General features: G+C 33.8%; 2 protein-coding genes and 1 long non-coding RNA gene across 3 annotated transcripts; 1 reads left to right on the top strand and 2 right to left on the bottom strand.

The window, feature by feature from the left end:
* The first annotated feature begins 373 nt into the window (after positions 1-373).
* LOC116107570 lies at positions 374-4605 on the top strand. The gene is made up of 4 exons (XM_031393838.1): positions 374-1752; positions 2727-3131; positions 3201-3412; positions 4104-4605. Exons 1-4 carry the CDS (start codon positions 1317-1319, stop codon positions 4347-4349), a joined length of 1299 nt encoding a protein of 432 aa, XP_031249698.1. The 5' UTR covers positions 374-1316; the 3' UTR covers positions 4350-4605.
* A 7258-nt stretch (positions 4606-11863) lies between these two features.
* On the bottom strand, positions 11864-17433 carry LOC116107559. Its single transcript, XM_031393828.1, has 8 exons — positions 17368-17433; positions 16695-16754; positions 15383-15472; positions 15176-15250; positions 14846-14878; positions 13646-13723; positions 12467-12523; positions 11864-12004 (listed from the first exon to the last, which is right to left on the bottom strand). The coding sequence occupies exons 1-8, from the start codon at positions 17431-17433 to the stop codon at positions 11879-11881; spliced, it is 585 nt and encodes a 194-aa protein (XP_031249688.1). The 3' UTR covers positions 11864-11878.
* Positions 17434-17603: 170 nt separating this feature from the next.
* On the bottom strand, positions 17604-18365 carry LOC116107569. Its single transcript, XR_004124485.1, has 3 exons — positions 18203-18365; positions 18060-18121; positions 17604-17644 (listed from the first exon to the last, which is right to left on the bottom strand). It is a non-coding gene; the product is annotated as an uncharacterized LOC116107569 (long non-coding RNA).
* Between the last annotated feature and the right edge of the window lie 307 nt (positions 18366-18672).

The following is an 18672-nucleotide window of genomic DNA, read 5'->3' as shown; positions in this document are numbered from 1 at the left end:
TTAATCGATTTTCACATAATAAAACTAGGATCCGATCTCTACAACTAAAGCCTAAAGGGGCATTTATTTAAATGGAGAAACTTTTTAGGGGTTTACCGTATTACACTGTACTAAGTTTTAACACTATTAAGAAGAAATAAACTAATATTTTTGAAACAGTGGTATATAATTACATTCACCAAACTTCAGGGGGTTATGAAAATTACCTTATTATTATTATTAACAGTGGACCATGCAATCATGCATTTACAAAAGAGTCAAACTCGTAAACATAAAGGACAAGAAAGTAATTTCTCTAACCCATAAATCAAAAGGCCTAATTTGCGCGGCTTTTCCTGTGCTAGTGTGCAGTATAGAAGGCAGTGACCAGTGAGACTGAGTGCTCCGTTCTGACAATATTCTCTGTACGATGCTCACTGTTTTTGTTGGGCTTCGTGTTCACAGATTTCTATTTTCCATGTAACACCAAATCTGTAAACCATATTTATTTAACAATCTCACAGATTTCCCTCTTTAACTCCTCCATTTTTAACCCACACTTTTCTCAAAATTGGTAATCAATTCTTTTTTAATATTCTTCCTCTAAATCCAACAATTGATTGTTTTCCCTTTGTAACGTTTTCATTGTTCCCAATAGTTGACTGTTGCACAGTAATCCACCCACCCACATTACTCATTCACTTACTCCTCTTTCTGGGTTTTTTTAGGGCTTTTGTGTTCTTGTTGAGTCTGTTGATCTTCTTGGTTTTCTTGGGTTTTTGTTTGATTTTTGGGGGATTTCTGCTTCCGGGTTGGGGTTAAATCGTTGAAAGAGGCTTTTTTGAGGCGGTTTTTTGGTGGTTTGGTATAATGTTGATCAAAATGTTGCCTTTTTAGTTGTGTAATGTTGTGAAAATTTGTGATTCTTTTGAGAGTTTTGTGGGTTCTTGATCTTCTTGTGAGTTTTCATTGAGCTTTTGTGGTGAAATAAAGTTAGTTAGTTTGGAGTTTGTGAAGCTGATTAAAGCTTTACAGTGTAAAGTTTTTCAACTTTGTGGTCTTCTGTTGTGATCTTCAAGGAATGGCTTATTAGATACTAGCTTAAGGAACTTTGAAAGATTTATATACTGGTTTCTGCTGGGACCTTTTTTGCTTGAAGATTTTAATTAATTTGTTCTATTGAGCTTGGAATAAGAATAATGTGCTTTGATTACAAAGTTGCTTTCTTTTTTTGATGGGAGATTCTGGGTTTTAGAAAGTATGATATAGAAGAAAGAATTTAGATCTAGTATTCTGAGGTAAAAGTTCATTTGTATGAGAAAAATCAGTTGTTGAACATGGATTTTTTTAAAGTTAAAAAGTTTAGGAAAACTCACAAACCAGACCCAGAAAAGGATTTGGAAGATAAGCCAGTTCCACAGCCTGAGGAACCCAAAAATGAGAATGTGAGTGGTGATGATTTGAATAAATCACCTAACACTGACTCTAGTAATGAGTATGAGGATGATGATGATGATTTTATAACAAATGAGGTGAAGAGAAGGCTGAAAGAACTTAGGAGGAACAGTTTCATGGTACTGATTCCGGAAGAGGAGCCGTGTGCTGAAGAGGAGGATGAGGAAGAGGAGGGCGGCGAGACGAGTTCTTGTGAGTGGAGAGATGTAGAGGCAGAAGGTAGACAATGGTGGGGTGGATTTGATGCTGTTTATGATAAGTATTGCGAGCGAATGCTGTTCTTTGATCGGATGAGTGCGCAGCAGCTCAATCTAGCTGGTAAATATTGGCTTTTTTTTTTTTTTTTTTTTTTAATCTTGATTTAGTGAATAATAACTTTGATATTATTTATGATTGGTATACGTGATGAGGAAAGAGTGCTGCATTTCGATTGGCATTTGTATAATTTTTGTTTATTTGTCTTTTAAACTATATAAATGATGGAGTTTCTTGATTGATTGTCCTGATTCAATATGCATTTTGTTTGTCTTACTTTAATTTGGAAGGATTTTGTGTTCTGAGAAATTTCTATATCAGCTAAGAGATGAACTCAGAAAGTAATGGCACGATAGATCATATGTTGTTGAACACAGTCCACTTTGGAGTTGATTCATGCCCGAGCCTTGAAGCCTTATCATGTTACCATCTTGTTAAAGCGGCAGATTTGTAAATGGATCCGTTAAGGGCTGACTTGTTGGGGGCATTGCTTTATTGTACTGCTTTTAGTGTTCAACTTGGACAATTTGGTAGCTCATTACTTGACTTTTTGTAGGAAAATTATTGTATTCATTTTAAGCTTAAGTTGTTTTTAAGAAGGGTAGAATGCTATTAATTGTCTTAGCAGCTTTTCTTTACTTGATACAAAATTCGGAAATAAGTTCATGTGAAATCTATTCTAGGTTCTTATTGCCCCAATGGCTGGCAATCAGTAACCCGCATTACTACTCATTGCCTTTCTGATGCTTTTTATTTCCTAAGATAAGGACAGAACATGGCGGATAGGAAAGTAGTCTATAGAATTATTCAGGCTTATATTTTTCCTCTTTCTTATTTTTTGTCCCAAGGGAAAACCTAGCTAAGACATTATGTACCCTGGGTTTCCTGAACTCTGCCAATTTTCTTCAGCTTTGTGACGCCTGGTGTCACTTTTTCTTGTTCTGCTCTTTCTTTTATTGTAACCAAATTTATGACTTATTTTTTATTCCTGCCTCCTATCTGGTCTATTTACAGTAAGAGGTTTTATTTTGCTGTAGGGCCTCAAATTCCTTCAACTCCATCTCCAAAATCGACATCAAAAAAGCTTGCATCTCCGTTTCGATGCCTTTCTATGAAAAAGATTGAAGAACCTGACGAAGAAACTGAGCACCTGCAACAGCCAGCTCGTAATGCTTATCAAGATCTTGAAACTGCATATGTAGCTCAAATGTGCTTAACTTGGGAGGCCCTTCACTGCCAATACACTCAACTGTGTCAAAAGATCTCATGCCAACCCGAAAATCCCACATGTTACAACCACAGTGCTCAGCATATTCAACAGTTCCAGGTTTTATTACAAAGGTTTATAGAAAATGAGCCTTTTGAACGAGGTCTTAGGCCTGAAATTTATGCTCGTACCAGGAATGTTTTCCCAAAACTGCTTCAAGTTCCAAATATAAAAGGTAAATTTCTTCGAATCCACAGTATTGATTGGAGAATTTTATTTGACTCAATATTGCTTGTTGTTTTAGGTTCAGCTCAAAAAGAGAAAGAGACTGAGGAAGAAGAATCCAATTTTGTGGTCCTTGCTTCGGATCTTACCAAGATTATTGAGAGTTCGATCATGACTCTGTACCTTTTCCTAAAGATGGACAGGACAAAGTCAGGTGGTGTCCTTTACCTGTTTGGAAATCAGAGCCAGATTGCAACCCCTCTTCATCAAGTTCAATCTTCTCTTGAAAAGGTAAGGTTTTGCCACGCTCTTCATTCTTATAAAAAATAGCATAAATTATATGCATTTTTATCTGCCTTGATTTATCAAGAGATCTTCTCGGGCCCTCAAAGTAGGATATTCTAGCTTTTTCACTGAAACAATTTGGAGTTTTATATGATCCATATCATTGGTTTCATTACCTGTCATGCTATTTGTCTGAGAATTGACAGCTCAAGTTGTTTGCATGCCCTTCATGACATTCCCCTTGTGGTTTGTGGTGTATTAATGGATTTCAGACAACTAGTTATCTATTATTGTACTTGATGGAACGTATCAATTATCTATACTGTATCGAAAATGAATTCTAACCAAATAAAATTATTAAAAACATCTAGAATATTGCTAGGAGTTTTCATGGCATTTTATTAGGCATAATATCTTTTTAGAACTTGTTTCCTCCTAGAGAGGCTTAGGACCTTTATTGAGGCAACTCCCAGACTGCTGTCACAGCCCATTCAATACATGGATGCTATCAGATATTTTTTTTAGTAAAGGCTTCAAATGATTTATTGCATCTTCTTTTTTGTGTATGTCTATGTACCTAAATATTGGAAACCTTGAATCTTGTAATGTCAAAATCAATTGCTACACTCATGTTATCTGAAGAAACTGTGTTCAGAAATCTTTACGAGCTTCTGACAACTGATCCTCCATGTCGCAGAAAAAGATGAAGCTGAAGGAACTGCATAAAAAGAGTAAGGGCTTTAAAAAGAAGTCCTGGCCTCAAACATGGGAAGATATTCAGCTGCTGTTTGGCCTCATCGACATCAAAATCATGTCAAGGGTTCTTAGAATGGTGAGGATCACCCAAGAGCAGTTGTTTTGGTGTGAAGAAAAGATGAAAAGGTTAGATTTATCTGACGGAAAGTTGAAAAGAGATCCCTCTCCTATCCTTTTTCCTTGTTGATAGTCGTGGGGAAGATTGAACAAGCAAATTTATCTAATGGTCAGCTGCCAAAGAGATCCTCCCCTAGTTCTTTTCAATTTTGGGTGCTATTCAGGACCTTTCTTTGAGGATGATAGAAATACCAATCTTCCATATATTGTCAATTCAAGGTTTCATGATACTAGCTTTATGTTAAGGAGTGTTGTACAGGCAATAGGGCGATGTATTGCGGAAGTCTTTGGTGTCGAAGTCTGCGATAGATGGCAATTTGATTGCATATGGTTAAAATTATTCGTTGATCTGCACCAGTGGCATAAAGGAAGAAGTAATTGTGCTATCTTTCGGAAAAAGGTTTTCTTATGGGCATTAGTAGGAGAAAGGACAGGTGAAAAGGGCAGCCTATAATTTGATAAATGTAAGCTTGTTTAATGGAAAACTGTATGAAGTTGTAGCAGGGTGTTATTCTCTTTGCAACCATTTTGTTGTTGCAGAGATACGTTGTGAAAAAGTGATTTCTAAATTTGTCGTCTTATTCTGTGCAAGATGAAAGTGCCCAATATGTCTATAAAGTAGGATTTGATTAAAGGTGAAGTATCCTTGAAGGATTTAAGGAGAAGACGAAGTAAACTAATCAATAATTAGAGGATAAACTAAACTATTAACAAGGTTAAGCATGTGGAATAATATTGGGTGTTTAACGGGTCTTGAGGATTAATTGAGTTAAGCACAAATTAATTCGACATCTGATTACCAAAAAAAAATATGGATAATTAGGGTGCGTTTCTTTTAATATTTTGAATAGTATTTTTAAAAAGTAAAAGTTTGGTGGTAATAATTAAGTAGGATTTGAAAATTAAAAAAAAAAAAAAAAATCTTTAGGTTTATTAATTTACTAAACACTTGTAATAAAAACATTAAAAATTATAAAAACACTCTCATCCATCCATTAAATACCGGTTGCCTATCACCACTGCTAGATGGTTGTCGGAGTTGTCGTATCGGCCTACGACTAGTTGGATCTAGTTGGTCGTACGTCGAGATGACCTTTTCCAACCAGATCCACCGTAGATTTGGTCGAAAAAGGCCTGGCCATTGACAACCAGATCTGGTCGTGTTTGGTCGTCAACAACGGTCATATCTTGGCCGTCGTTGACGACTAGCTATGGTCATATCTTTGGCTAGATCTGACATTTTTCGGTCAGATCCATGGTGGATCTAGTCAGAAAAGGTTATATCAGTGCGCTACCGGTCATATATAGCTAGTAGTGCGCCATTATACCAAATTCTGGCCACCTTTTGACGATGATGACCGGAATCTGGCAAATATGAGTGGGGGTGTTTTTATTAATTTCTAAACTTTTTTTGGGGAGGTGTTTTTTAAATTAACAAACTTAGGGGGTTTAAAATAATTGAATAAAATATAATAATATTTTCAAAATAAAAAAACAAATGTGTATTTTGGAAATGATAAGAATATGATAGGGGAAAAATAGGAAACAAAAACACCCCAAACTCGTGTAGTGCAACAAACAGAGAATTACTTAAAAGACCTTTTTGTTTTTGACAAGATATATTATGATTTTTTTTAATTGATTTAGTCTATAAAACCTTTCATTTATTTTTATTCCATTTTTACCCCTTCACAACTTTCATGTATTCACTCTAGTAACTCTATGGTTAAAATGACTTTAGCGTTAAGAGTCATTAATTTTTTTATGTAATTATTCATCAAATTAGTGTTAGAAATTAAATATCAAAATTTCTTTTAGTTAACAAATGAATTAACTAATCATATTTTACTAACAAAATTAAGGAATATATTTTTCCTTTTAAAAAAGAATAATAAATATGTATAAGAGTTATTTTAATTTTTCAAAAATAAGAAATGAAAAAAAATTAAATTTTTTTTTACTCTATTGTTAGAGTCTAACAACTCGAGCACAAAAGTGGCTTTCCTTAGCCGCTATTGTGAAGAGGAAAAAAGTAAAAAGAAATTGAAAGAGGTCTGATTTCAATTTGACTCTTAAAAAAAGCTTTTTCAAGTAATTATTTCTTTAAAAATAAATAACTAAGGATCTTGAACTAGNGGAAAGTCATATTTACGAGTAACTTTGACGATTTTAATTAAATTGCCCTCAATAGTTTCTAAAATGCATCAAGTACTCTCAAATCGGTCACGATGTTAATAGACAAATAGGTGAAGAAGGGAAAAATCGTCTGACCAAGTAAATCTAACTAACATTCCATTCTTCTCCACTTTCTTATTGGCACATGAAGACCCCAACAACTCTTAAGGATGCGTTTGGTTCAGAAAATATTGAATTATTAGTAATGTTAGATTACTAGAATCTTATATTACCTTGAAAATTATTGTGAATCTTTAGAAAAATGTATTTGATTAGTTGGAATAAATGGGTGAGTATGTTATATTAATATGTTTTGTTAGGAAGAATAAATTAGTTGGTATGTTATTTAAATTACTAAATTGCTCTCTTTTAAAATATTAATATAATATTATTTTTTATTATTAAGTTTTAAATAATTTCTTTTAACCCCCAATATTTCAAATTTAGCTCAAACACACCGCTTATATAAAACTTTAATTTATAACAAAATCACCCCCACCACCCTGCCGCCGCCTACTGCCACCGCAAACCGCCGTCGGAAGTCGTTAGAATTCACCTAGAGTCGCCATGAGCAGCCCATTGTGACCAAAAGGCCTTGATATAGTCGTTTCTAGCCATATTGATGGCCGAAAATGGTCAGATTCGTTCTATTCTGGTCAAAATAGATCTGGTTGTTAACGGCCAAATCCATGGCTGTTAACGGGCGTATCTCATTTAGATATGGCCGCTAAAGGCCTTAACGGCCAAACCCATCAATCTGATCATTTTCGGCCAGATCTGCTCTTGATATGGCCTGAAACAGCCATATCGAAGCCTCCCAATGATGGTGGGCTACTCTCGACGACTCCAGGTGACTTCCGGTGATTTCGCGCAGCAGCCGGCGATGGTTTTGGTTGGCGGCGGGCAACAACAGGTGGGTGGGGGTGGTGGCTTGGGTAAACTGAAATTTGTTTTGATTTCAAAGGTAATTTTGTCCAAAATGTTAATTAATTGGGGTGAAATGATAAAAGCAAGATTCATGTAAATAAGTTTAAAAATACCTAAGAAAATTGAGGTAATCAAATTACCTCCAATATTACTAACAATAACTACTATTGGTATTTGAAGATTACCGAAATCTTATATTACTTGACAACCAAACATGATAATTAAGTAATATAAGATGACATAACTTAAGTAATCCCACATAATCTCCAACCAAACACCTCCTAAGCACTTTCCTAGAGTACACAACAATGGCTTTATTGCAAAGGCTAGTCTCCTCCTTCAATTTGATTTTCTACCAAATCAACAAATAAAACGCACACCAAAAAAAGAGCAATTCCAATGACCAAATCAATAATGTTCGTGTCCGATGATAAACTTGGCAACAAAGGATTCATTACCCACTTTGCCTCAGTGAAATTGGATTCCAAAATGTTTGTATGAAGAGGCAATTCATCCAAATAATGTTCAATTGTATTGATCCCTCAACTTGGCATAAATCCGAAAAATTCTTTAAAAAACAAAAAAAGAAAAATTAATACCATCAACATTAGAAAACTATTACTCACATCATCACAATACCAGTTAACGACATTCACCATTAAAATTTCATTAAACAAGAAATAGCAAAAATAATAATAAAAGAATACCTAGTTAAACCAACTCGTGGAGGCAATAAGAGTCGTAAGAGGTTGCTGGTTTCAGGCAGAGACAAAGAACTTTGAAGATTGAGAACCGAAAGGGTTCTTATTTGTAAATTTTACTCAAAAGTTAGTCAATTTTGGTTCAAGAATTGTCAAGAGAAAGAGTTCTGCAGATTGAGAAATAAACCCTAAACCTAAAATCTCAAACTGAAAATTATATACTATTTATAATAATTAGCAATACATATTTCTTAAAAGATTCCTTTATAAACTTTTGAGATGAATTTAAATTGAAAGAATATCATATACTACCTTTAAGGTTTCTTAAAAGAAAAAAGTTTCAGATCATAACTTTTGCATTTTTTTTATCATAGACTATTAAGTTTCAAATTATATCACAGATACCCACTAGTCCTAACTTTGTTAGGTTGTCATTTGTAATAGATGAGTGAAATAGAAACTTTAGTCTTATAAAAAAAAAAAAAATGTTAGGGTAAAATAGTAAACGCAAACAAAGTTAGTGCAAATGAGTATCTATGATAAAAACAATTAAACTTGAGGGTCCCTTTGTAAATCATCTGAGTAATAAATATGAAAACTTTACATAGTCTATGATAATATCCCACCTAAATTCATATTTTAGTTAGTTTCTTACTATTTAAAGAATTAAAAAATTGAAGATAAGGAACAAAGCAAATATCTCCAAAGGGAGTCTAACATGCACTTTTACGTTAAATTCTAACTGTTGGGGTCTGTTTTAGCTTCTAATAATTAAGGGGTCTAAAAAAATATCTGTTTAGTTTCAGGGGTGGCAATTAATAATTATTATCATTTTAACTGGAAGCCCTGAAAACATGTCACCAAATCTTCCACCTCACCAGAGGCATTAAGAATATCAACTTGCTTTGCAGGAGCCAAGGGGATTTAAAAGGGTATCGAGTTTGGAGTGGAAGCAGCATTGAACAATCGCCTGACTAGGCTCCCTGAGCTTAGATACCCACTATTTTCATAAAGCATCACAAATAGTCTTGAGTGATGAATTTAATCATCAAAAACCCATTGTTTTAAAAATCGGACCAGCCGGTCCAACCAGTTGGATTGGGACCCAATCATGTGTCCAGTTCGAGTCAACACTAAACCTGCTATTATATAATAACCCGCTTTAAACCGTTTAAAAACCGGATAAAATATGTGAACCGCCGATGGATAAACCGGTCGAAAGTTGCTAAAATCCCTAAATCTACGCAATCGCAAGCCCATTCCATTCTAATTTCATTTCTCCGTTTCTCAGATTTCTCAACTTCTTCTCTATGCAAATTCATCTCTGAAATCCCACTCAAATCGCAATGAACTCCACTTCCTGAAGTATGAAATCGCAACCATTCACCAAATCGCAATTGAACTCTCTGAAATCGATGACGACGCCTTCCTCCCTCACCGGAAATCAACGACGACAGCTCCATTCCCTGCTGGAAATCGACGACAACGACGGCTGCTCCATTCCTCGCTAGAAATCGACGGCAGCTCCATTCCTAGATGACAACGACGACGACAGCTCCGTTCCTCGCTGGAAATCAACGGCGACGGCTCCATTCGTCAACGACAACTCCATTCCTCGACGACAGCTCAATTGATGTTCAATACCAAAGCCCCTATCTCTGCCCACAAACTTCATCTCTTGGGTCTTTGTGATAACAATAAAACCCTGCTTCTTTATCAAAACCCTGAAAATATTTCCTCAGTTATGTGGAGAAACGTTGCTAAGCAAGCAATTTTGAGGTCTTCTTCCCTTGATTGTAAAAAAACCCTTTTCACGTGCTTACAGCTTTCTGGGGTTTTCTCAAGACTTAATTTTTCGTGCACAATGCAAATTTGGATGTTTGGAGCTGGGTTCTTGCGGAAATCATGAACTGGGTTCTCGTCCGGTTGGTGAGATTTTTAGTCATGAGGATTATTTGGGGAGGCCATGTTTTGGAGTTTTGAAGAATGGTAATTGGGGTAATGGGTTGTGTTTGAGAGGGTATGCCAGTGTAGCTGAGACTATTTCTTCAACTGATGTTGAAGAAGATGTGTCAATTGTTGACGAAGTTCGGGGGTTGTTGCAAGAAATGAAGAGAGAGGAGCATAAAGAGGGAGTGAATACTCAAAGAAAAAGTAAAAAAATTGGGTACAGAATGGAGTCTAAAAAGTATCATATGCTTAAGAGAAGGCAAGTGAAGATTGAGACTGAGGCATAAGAATAAGCAGCCAAAGAATATAAGGAGCTTTTGAGGGATATGTGTGAGCAAAAATTTGTACCAAATTTGCCAAAACTGAATGTTGGATAGTTACGGTGAAGAAGAGGTTAGTAAACTTAATTATGAGGAGTTGGAACAAATGTTATATGAAGAAGGATCTATTCCTGCTAGAGCTAGAGTTACTGATCACCCCTCTTTTTATGATTCAACCGATGGTTCAGAAGGTTAGTTTCAACTATTTAAGCAACTTTATATCTATTTCAAATTAAATTACAAGTTTTAACTTATGCTTTCTATTTTTTTACTGAAATTTATGTAAGTGATAGTGATGGTTATGATTATGATGATGATGATAAATTTTGATGCTAGTGTATGAAACTCAATCAACATGAAGACGGATCAAAGAAAAAACACTTGCACCAAATGTTTTGTTATTAATTATTATGTATTTTGTCATTTAAATTTAATATGTAATGGATGAAGATGAACACAACATTATGTTTGGATTTGAATTTTGGATTGTTGTTAAATACTTAAATTATGTTAGGATTGTTATTAAATTTGAACTTTGAATCATGTTGGACAGCAGTTAAATTGTTATTGTCTTATTAAAAAATGAAAATGTTAAAATACAAAATAAAAAACAGGTTTTTTTTTTTCTGTGTTGATGTCACCAGTCCAACCGGTTGGACTGATTAACCTGTGAACCGAACAGCAGGGCGGGTTGCCCTCCGGTCTGGGTTTTAAAACAATGCAAAAACCTTCCCAAAATTGTTAAAAACCAATTTAATAAAAGGAGCAAGTGATATTTTTTGAGGATGCTAAAATTAAATGATCATACAACAAGGGTAGGAGGGTTATTTATCTTTCTCTTATGTGTAACAGCAATCCAATGGGTTAGTGCAGGAAACTCACTTTCAAAATCTCACAACACTTGCAAATATTGAATAATAATGCTGAATTTATCTTAGCTATATATTTTGACTGGATCCAAGATCGTTGCAGCAACTACCACTAAACAACATTTTTAAATTTTCATATTTTATATACAGCAACAACCTGGTGATGAACACCAACTGTGTTCAAAAAGTACATGGAAAAAAGAGTAACAATGAATTACCATTTTTATTGGACATAAATGTTCATCTCAAAATGAAGCTGTCTTCAGTGCTATGCTGAAGTGATCCTGCATCATGTTATATTAAATGCGGTAAATATAATATGTATTTTCATGTTAATATAAAAATTTTAGAAGTGGAATATAAAAATAAATAAATGAAACGAGGTCTTTAGCAATGCCATGGGTATTTGTGTAAGATCCTGCCCCGTGGACACTCGTATATATTATGTATTTTCATTCTCGTCCTAAAATTTTCTCAGCAATGTAGCAGACCATAAAGACTTCTCACTCTAATGCTAAATTAATCACAATATCAGAATAGAAATATACAGCAGTAGCAATAGGTAAAAACACATTAATCAAATGAGTCTATATGCTTGCTGCCCAAAACCTAGCACGCACACACACTTGAACATTCAATTTCATATAAAGAAAAGATTTACAATTCAAACCTTGAGAATACTCTTTGCTGGTGGCCAAAATTATTGGTACCCACTTTCTGAATATTATCTGCAGCTTTCTGACTGACAGTTTCAGATACACAATCTGTAATTTCCTGAAGTCCCTGAAATAGAGTAGTACAAAATATTCATGCCATACCGGAGAATATAAATATCTGATAAAAACCAAAGTGTTTGAAATTTAAAAAAGTGAGCTAGACCTTACATGTAAGGCCTCTAACAGCCACTAGCAAAAATTATAGAGGTTATATTAACAGTTGGGGCAACACTATATAAGGCTTTGAATTCAATGTCAAAAGCTCTCATCAAGAGGATTAATCCATGGCAGTTAACTATGGAAATACTTACCTATGGTTTATGTCATATATCAATCTCCTTAAAAGCTTGTAGCATTTATTTTTTATTGAATTAAGAAAACCATTGCCAATATACTAGCTAAAGTTTCAGTTATTGTCTAAAATTCCTCTATATCCCCATCTCAAAACCATGAACCTAGAACTGTTAAAGCAATAAAATTCTTATATTCAAATAAGAATTAAATGAATTCTTTAAATTTTAATACATACCATGGAACCTGGAGCTTTGAGTAAATGACGAGCATTCTCACCGAGTTTAAACTTATCCTGCAAGAAAAAGCCAATCAAACAGTTTAAATGTACAGAAGTTGTGGCAGACAGGATTTGCTATTTGATTCACTGAGAAACAGTACATGATGCAAGTTTTAATGCGACCATACCATGTTTCATAGAAGAAATCATCCAATATCTCCTACAAGATGTATGCTTGGGTAGATTCATCACATACCCTTACTGAACATCTATGAAACCTAAATTCTAGTTCTAGATCCAACTTTTGGGGAATTTTTACTAAAAAGGTTGACATTTCTATTATAGAGTTTTGTTATGGAGCTCTTGGAAAGTATAATTTTTAATTACGATTGTATGGGAAACATTTCATCTTATTCTGGACACTCTTGATTAGATTGAGAACCATTTTTCTGATCAGAAGAATCAGTAACCAAATTGTATAAATGCAGAACCACTGCTATACCCAATTAACATGATTTCACGGTTTCTCAAATGTACACTCAGAGACACTTGACCCACCAGATAAAATGAATACTTACAGAAGATGGATTGTAAAACCTAGGGGGGAACAAAAAAACCATGAAACTGTATGGTTGGGTACAGCACAGTACAGTTTTTTTGCCCAAAAAAAAAAAAACATTTGGTTCTTTTTTCTAAAAACCGTACCATACTGTAAGGTTTTCGGTTCTTGATTTACTCAACTGAACCATACCGTACTGAACTGTTTATCTTTTTTTTTCTCTAATTGTTTTTCAAAATACCCCAGAAATGACCAAAAAATCCCACAAAATATCATAAACCCCCTACAAAATATCAAAGAGCCCCCCAATTAAAACAGATCCGTACCATACAATTTTTTTCAGTTCAGTATGGTTCATTTATATTACTCATATGGTATGGTATGGTAAAGTTTTTTTTACAAACTGTTTTGGTAAATATACGGTTCAGTTCAGTTCAGCCAAAAACCGTACTGCATTTGTCCACCCCTAGCAGAACCCACCCAAGATATGATGCTTTTATTTCAATAGGCATGCATAACTTTAACCAGATCTAGCCAATTAGCAATCTTAAGGTGCACACTTATGAAATAAATAAATAAATAAATAAAAAAAAAAAAGTCAACAAACTTAAAATTAGTATAACAACTATAGATCAAACCTGTATACTTTCAGGCATTTTCCCTTCTTTCCCATCAACAAGGCTACAAAGGTAGTACATGCCAACATTCGTTACATCCTGTCACCAAAGGAATTATGTAAGTACATCCTCAAGCACACAGATGGGCTATCCAAACACAAGCAACAGCCAATGCAACTTGGAAACATAAACAGAAAACTCAAGATTTATACTGACGATAATATGCACCGGTAACCAATAATCCCCATCAACATTAAATACCACAACCAACCTAAGAAAATTTTCATAATCATCTCGCAAAATAAAAAACAGTAGCATACTTCACCAGTTTGCAAAACAAAACTAAACCCACTATTAGTTATTTTCAAAAATCAAACTGATTGTAACTGGTAAATTATTTAAACTTCCATGTCATGATAACTTTCTGTTAGAAAGTATTTCTGATACTAAGAATATAATAGTGATATTCTTTAATTAATTTGGACAGGACCAGGGAATGGATACCTAAAATTAAAAACTTAAAAGTAGATTGCTAAAAGAATATGCTACTCTGGAACAAACTCATTCCCTGTGTCAACATCTAAGCAAAATGTGGCTTTCCTTCTTTTTTCTCTTCCTTTTTTTGGGATTCGGCTTTTACTTCATTTGCTAGCAGTACATATTAGTGACACTTTATCTATTTTCATGCCCTATAAGAAGGTTTGGGACGATTCATTCAGCATAAAAAGGTAATTTAGTTATTTAATTGAATATGAACTATTTGTCAAGGAACAGTGGTTTAGTATTTTGGTTCCCTATTGACAAAATAGCCAAATTCCAAAATCCTTAAACACCGGATGTCAATTTGGAAAATAGAAATCAACTAAACAGAAATAAATGACCAAACTCAGCATTTTATCATTATGAAAAGTTACAGCGGAAAAAAAAACAAAAACAAAAAAACCACTGAGCAAACTAATCGATAATGTGAAACAAGTTTCTACTTATCAAGCTGCTAGTCAGATAGATACTTAAAGTAGACCATGACTCTTATAGATAGTACATTAAAGATGGCAATCTATGTCACTTAACATTATGACCCCAGATAAATTCATTATTAACCAATATTAATACTTTGGGAAAATTAAAACTTAGAGCTATAGGTAGATACGTTTTCCTGCACTCAACAGATTGAATTAGCTTTTAACATACAAACACAAAAAATCAACATAAAATTTTCACCTGCTTATATCCCAATGAATCTATTTTCCCATCCTGCAACATGAAAAAAATCATTGAATTCAGAAAAGCGAATCTGGATATATGATTACAAGCATGTAAGGAATTGCTTAGCAGCAATCACATATTGTTGGCTGAAATCTAATGAAAAACATGATGTCTAACCCTCTCTCTCTTTTTCTTTTTCTTTAAAGAATAGTTGCCAGGAAATAGAGAAAAATTTCAGGAACAGGAATCTGAAATGTGGGGACTGAATCAAAAGACACAGCATGGCAGATTACGATATTTTCCTGAAATTTGTAGTTTGGATAACAGTAAGATTATAAAACTCACCAAACAGAAAATCAAGCTTTGTAAGTCCTTCAAACTATGTTCAACCTGAAAAAGATCATCACAAGCCTCCTTGACCTGTATCACAACATTCAAGGAATGCATAGTGTTACCTCACACACCTGTCCAAAACACAATGATACAAATACAAAGCATGTGCAATCTCACATGTTTTAAGTACATGAGAAATGTATTGAAAGAAAATCTCACATTCTTTTGAATATCCTTTGAGATCTCATTCTGCTTTTCCACTTTATCATTCAGAGCCTGAATTCGCTGTGTCAAATGCCTCTTTGCCACCTGTTCAACAAAAGAACACAATAAAAACCTGTGAGCATATTCAAGTGTGTTAATAAGGTACTAGACAAGTTCCCCTTAGAATATGTGGATTGCCCGCTCAAAATAAACGTGGCACCACCATAAGAATAGACCTTATATATTTCTTCTGAATATTTTAAAATCCAATTTAACAATGCTGATATTACTAAAAACCTTTCATGCCAGAAGAAGAATAGACCATGGGCATAGCTATGACAGTTACCAACCTTTTTAGTTTTTACATAAAGATTGTTGTAATCTTTTCTTCGTTCAGCTGAATGAATCTTTCTTTTTTTATTTTTCATATTGAACAAATCATGAGAGTTTTTTAGTACTTTGGTAAGTATCCCTGCCATTTTGCCGTGGAACCTGGTTGCAACCATTAAACTATTAATGTCTCTTAATTCTCCTTAACCTACTTCTGTTCCCATTAAAATATATATTTCTGTGTGTTCATATCTACTGCTCATGTTATTCTTTCAATTTTCTACAAAGTATCACTGTTTTTATGATTCAATAGGAATAACTGTGATTATTAGTTTTAGTTTCTGAATTCGAGGTTAGGTTTAGGTTTAATAGTAAGATTTAATTGAATTCTCAAGCTAAAGTAGAAATTCAAAGAACATCATTGACATTTAAATAGTATATGTCATCAATGAAATTCAAAACATAGAAGTTTATTATAAAAAAGGGAAAAAAATCACCCAATATATGAATAAGCCTTTTATTTAGAAAACATTTTGTTAGCCCAGTCTAGTATGAAAGCTGACAATGCCCATACATATGACAATGGGCAAATTGAATCCACAAGAAGAATCATTTTTTTTCTTTTTTATTTATTAAATAAGAAACAAAGAGCCCCAAATAAATACATGAAGCACATAAATAGAGAGTTCAAAAATCCTAAATTTAACCATTGTTTGGACAAGATGGTGCACTTACCAAGAACTGAACAGACTCATTATAATAGATCAAATGGTAAAGAGCTAGCAATAGAAAATTTTTTTTAAGGTAATTACAACAAGCAACCAATCGGAAATTCCGATCAATGGATCTATTTGCAAATGAAAATGCTCTGAATGAATCACTAGTATGTATTTTTCATGAACTACTTATGTTATCACAAATGCCCTTCAAAGCAAACTTAACCACATAAAAACCTAGTCAAAATATATGAAAATGGCAGGAATGAAACTGAAATTACAGAAAGAGCTTCTGTAAAATTTTCCAGATGGTTGTCAAGTTTGAAACAGCAGCCGTCATACTTTTTTTGGTTACCCACATAAGATCAGAGAATGAAATACCCTGACAACAAACCAGAATGAACAAAATCAGTCTCGTCAAAGTACATAGACAGATCAAAAATCAGCAAAATGAAAAACGATGTGTAACTCCTAAGGATTAAAAATAAATAAATAAATCTTTAAAGTTCACAGAAGCACTGAGAACCAGATTAACCATAGCCTAAAGTAGATAACTTCCACCACATGTAACCATAACCTAACGCCCCCAAAGTAGCAGCTGGAATCATAAGGGAAGTTGCACTACCTAGAAAAACACAAGTTGAGGGAAAAGACATCAATTAAGCAAGGTTAAAACCAAAGAGCAACTATACAACCAATCAAAAAGCACTTGATTGGTATTATGCAAAAGCAGAATGCAATTAGATTTAATTTATGGTGAACCCCTTTTCTAATATCTACTTACAATCACAATTAGCTTTTTGGTACATCAATCAATTTATTGTTTAACCCCATTTTTCATAAACCAAAAGACACAATCAAACGTAGCACAAATTAGAAAATTTAACACAATTCGACATATTAAATAACGTAAAATATCTTGATATATAGACAAAAAGACATATCAGACAATACCACCAGAAGTCCATTAAGCACAGTTATCGGTCTACTTGAGGCTATCTGCCGCATCTCCATAGCCATACGTCGTAATGTTATTGAATTTCAAAATAAATTGAATTATTACTCAGTTTGCATATAAAACATACTGAACAAAGAAATGAAAAAAAAGAAAATATAAATTCTGTTCACGATTCAAGCAAACTCTCTGTCCTTATTACCTGGGCGACAGCATCAGAAGTGTGGTCAGAATCACATCATGTTCACCAGAACTTTCCAATCCCTTCACCAATTCCTGTAAAAAAGAAAAAGACCTAGAGACTACCATTGGACTGACATTATTCATAATCATAATCAATTCCTGTTAAGGTTTAATTTTTTCCCTATTAAAACGTAGAAAACAGAAATAATACTTTTCAAGATCAAAAATAGAACGTATCCTAACTAACTGAACTAGACAAAAATACATAATTTTGAACCATCGTTAATCCAAATATAACCAATTAATAGAAACGGCTTCTCACGTCCATGAGACGTAAAATCCCCTAATAAATATTAAAAAAATTAAAATTGAAATTCCCAAAAAAAAATTTTTTTTTAAAAAAATTATAAAAAAAAAACCCTCAAAGTTCGCCTAATAAGCACAAAATATATTGCAATCAATCAATCAACAAATAAAATTTGAGGGAAAAAAAATCACAGAACAATACCTGCAGTTTGCCCAACAAATCCGATAATTTACCGTTATTAACCAATACAGTTCCCGTGTATCCTACTAATAACTCATAATCAGATCAAAACAGAGATGAGCTGTAACTGAATAAATTAGCGAGAGAGGGAAAGTGATTCATACCTGCACCAGCTAAAATCAGTATTTTAGAGAAACTAACTCCCGTTTGCATAGCCATGGCTCAGCTTGTTTCCTCGAAGGCAGAAACCCTAGACTACAAACTCTGGGCAGCCCGGTTTGAGGAGTTCGTTTTTATTTGTTTTCTCGTCCACTGAAAGCTGGGGTGAGCTTTTGCACTATGGATGTAACAAAACCCGGCCCGACCGGACATAAATTACACTTAGACCCGAGCCTAGAAAATCAGCCGGGAGTTTTGAAAACTCCTATTACAAATTACTATGGAGTAGATCTGTTCGCACCCTATCATTAAATTAAAAAACCTCATTATTTAATCAATTTTATAATAATAAATTTATCTTTATATTAAATTATTAAAATTGATTCTAATTTTCTATTCTTTTACAAATGTTTTCGACATTCCACTGCTTTATTAGTTATTCAAATCATTCTATAACAAAACAATGGTTTGATTG

The sequence above is a fragment of the Pistacia vera genome, unplaced genomic scaffold (genome assembly GCF_008641045.1).
Source record: "Pistacia vera cultivar Batoury unplaced genomic scaffold, PisVer_v2 Contig54, whole genome shotgun sequence".
NCBI lineage: Eukaryota > Viridiplantae > Streptophyta > Magnoliopsida > Sapindales > Anacardiaceae > Pistacia > Pistacia vera.
The sequence above is the reverse complement of the archived record's forward strand: the minus strand, read 5'-3'. Positions and strand labels throughout refer to the sequence as shown.

Coding starts and splice junctions, on each gene's coding strand:
- LOC116107559 (XM_031393828.1), bottom strand. CDS start 17,433: ATGGCTATGGAGATGCGGCAGATAGCCTCAAGTAGACCGATAACTGTG. Junction 16,755..17,367: donor TGCTTAATGGACTTCTGGTG/GTATTGTCTGAT, acceptor AACCAAAAAAAG/TATGACGGCTGCTGTTTCAA. Junction 12,005..12,466: donor TCAAAGCTCCAGGTTCCATG/GTATGTATTAAA, acceptor ACTCTATTTCAG/GGACTTCAGGAAATTACAGA.
- LOC116107570 (XM_031393838.1), top strand. CDS start 1,317: ATGGATTTTTTTAAAGTTAAAAAGTTTAGGAAAACTCACAAACCAGAC. Junction 1,753..2,726: donor GCAGCAGCTCAATCTAGCTG/GTAAATATTGGC, acceptor ATTTTGCTGTAG/GGCCTCAAATTCCTTCAACT. Junction 3,413..4,103: donor TTCAATCTTCTCTTGAAAAG/GTAAGGTTTTGC, acceptor TCCATGTCGCAG/AAAAAGATGAAGCTGAAGGA.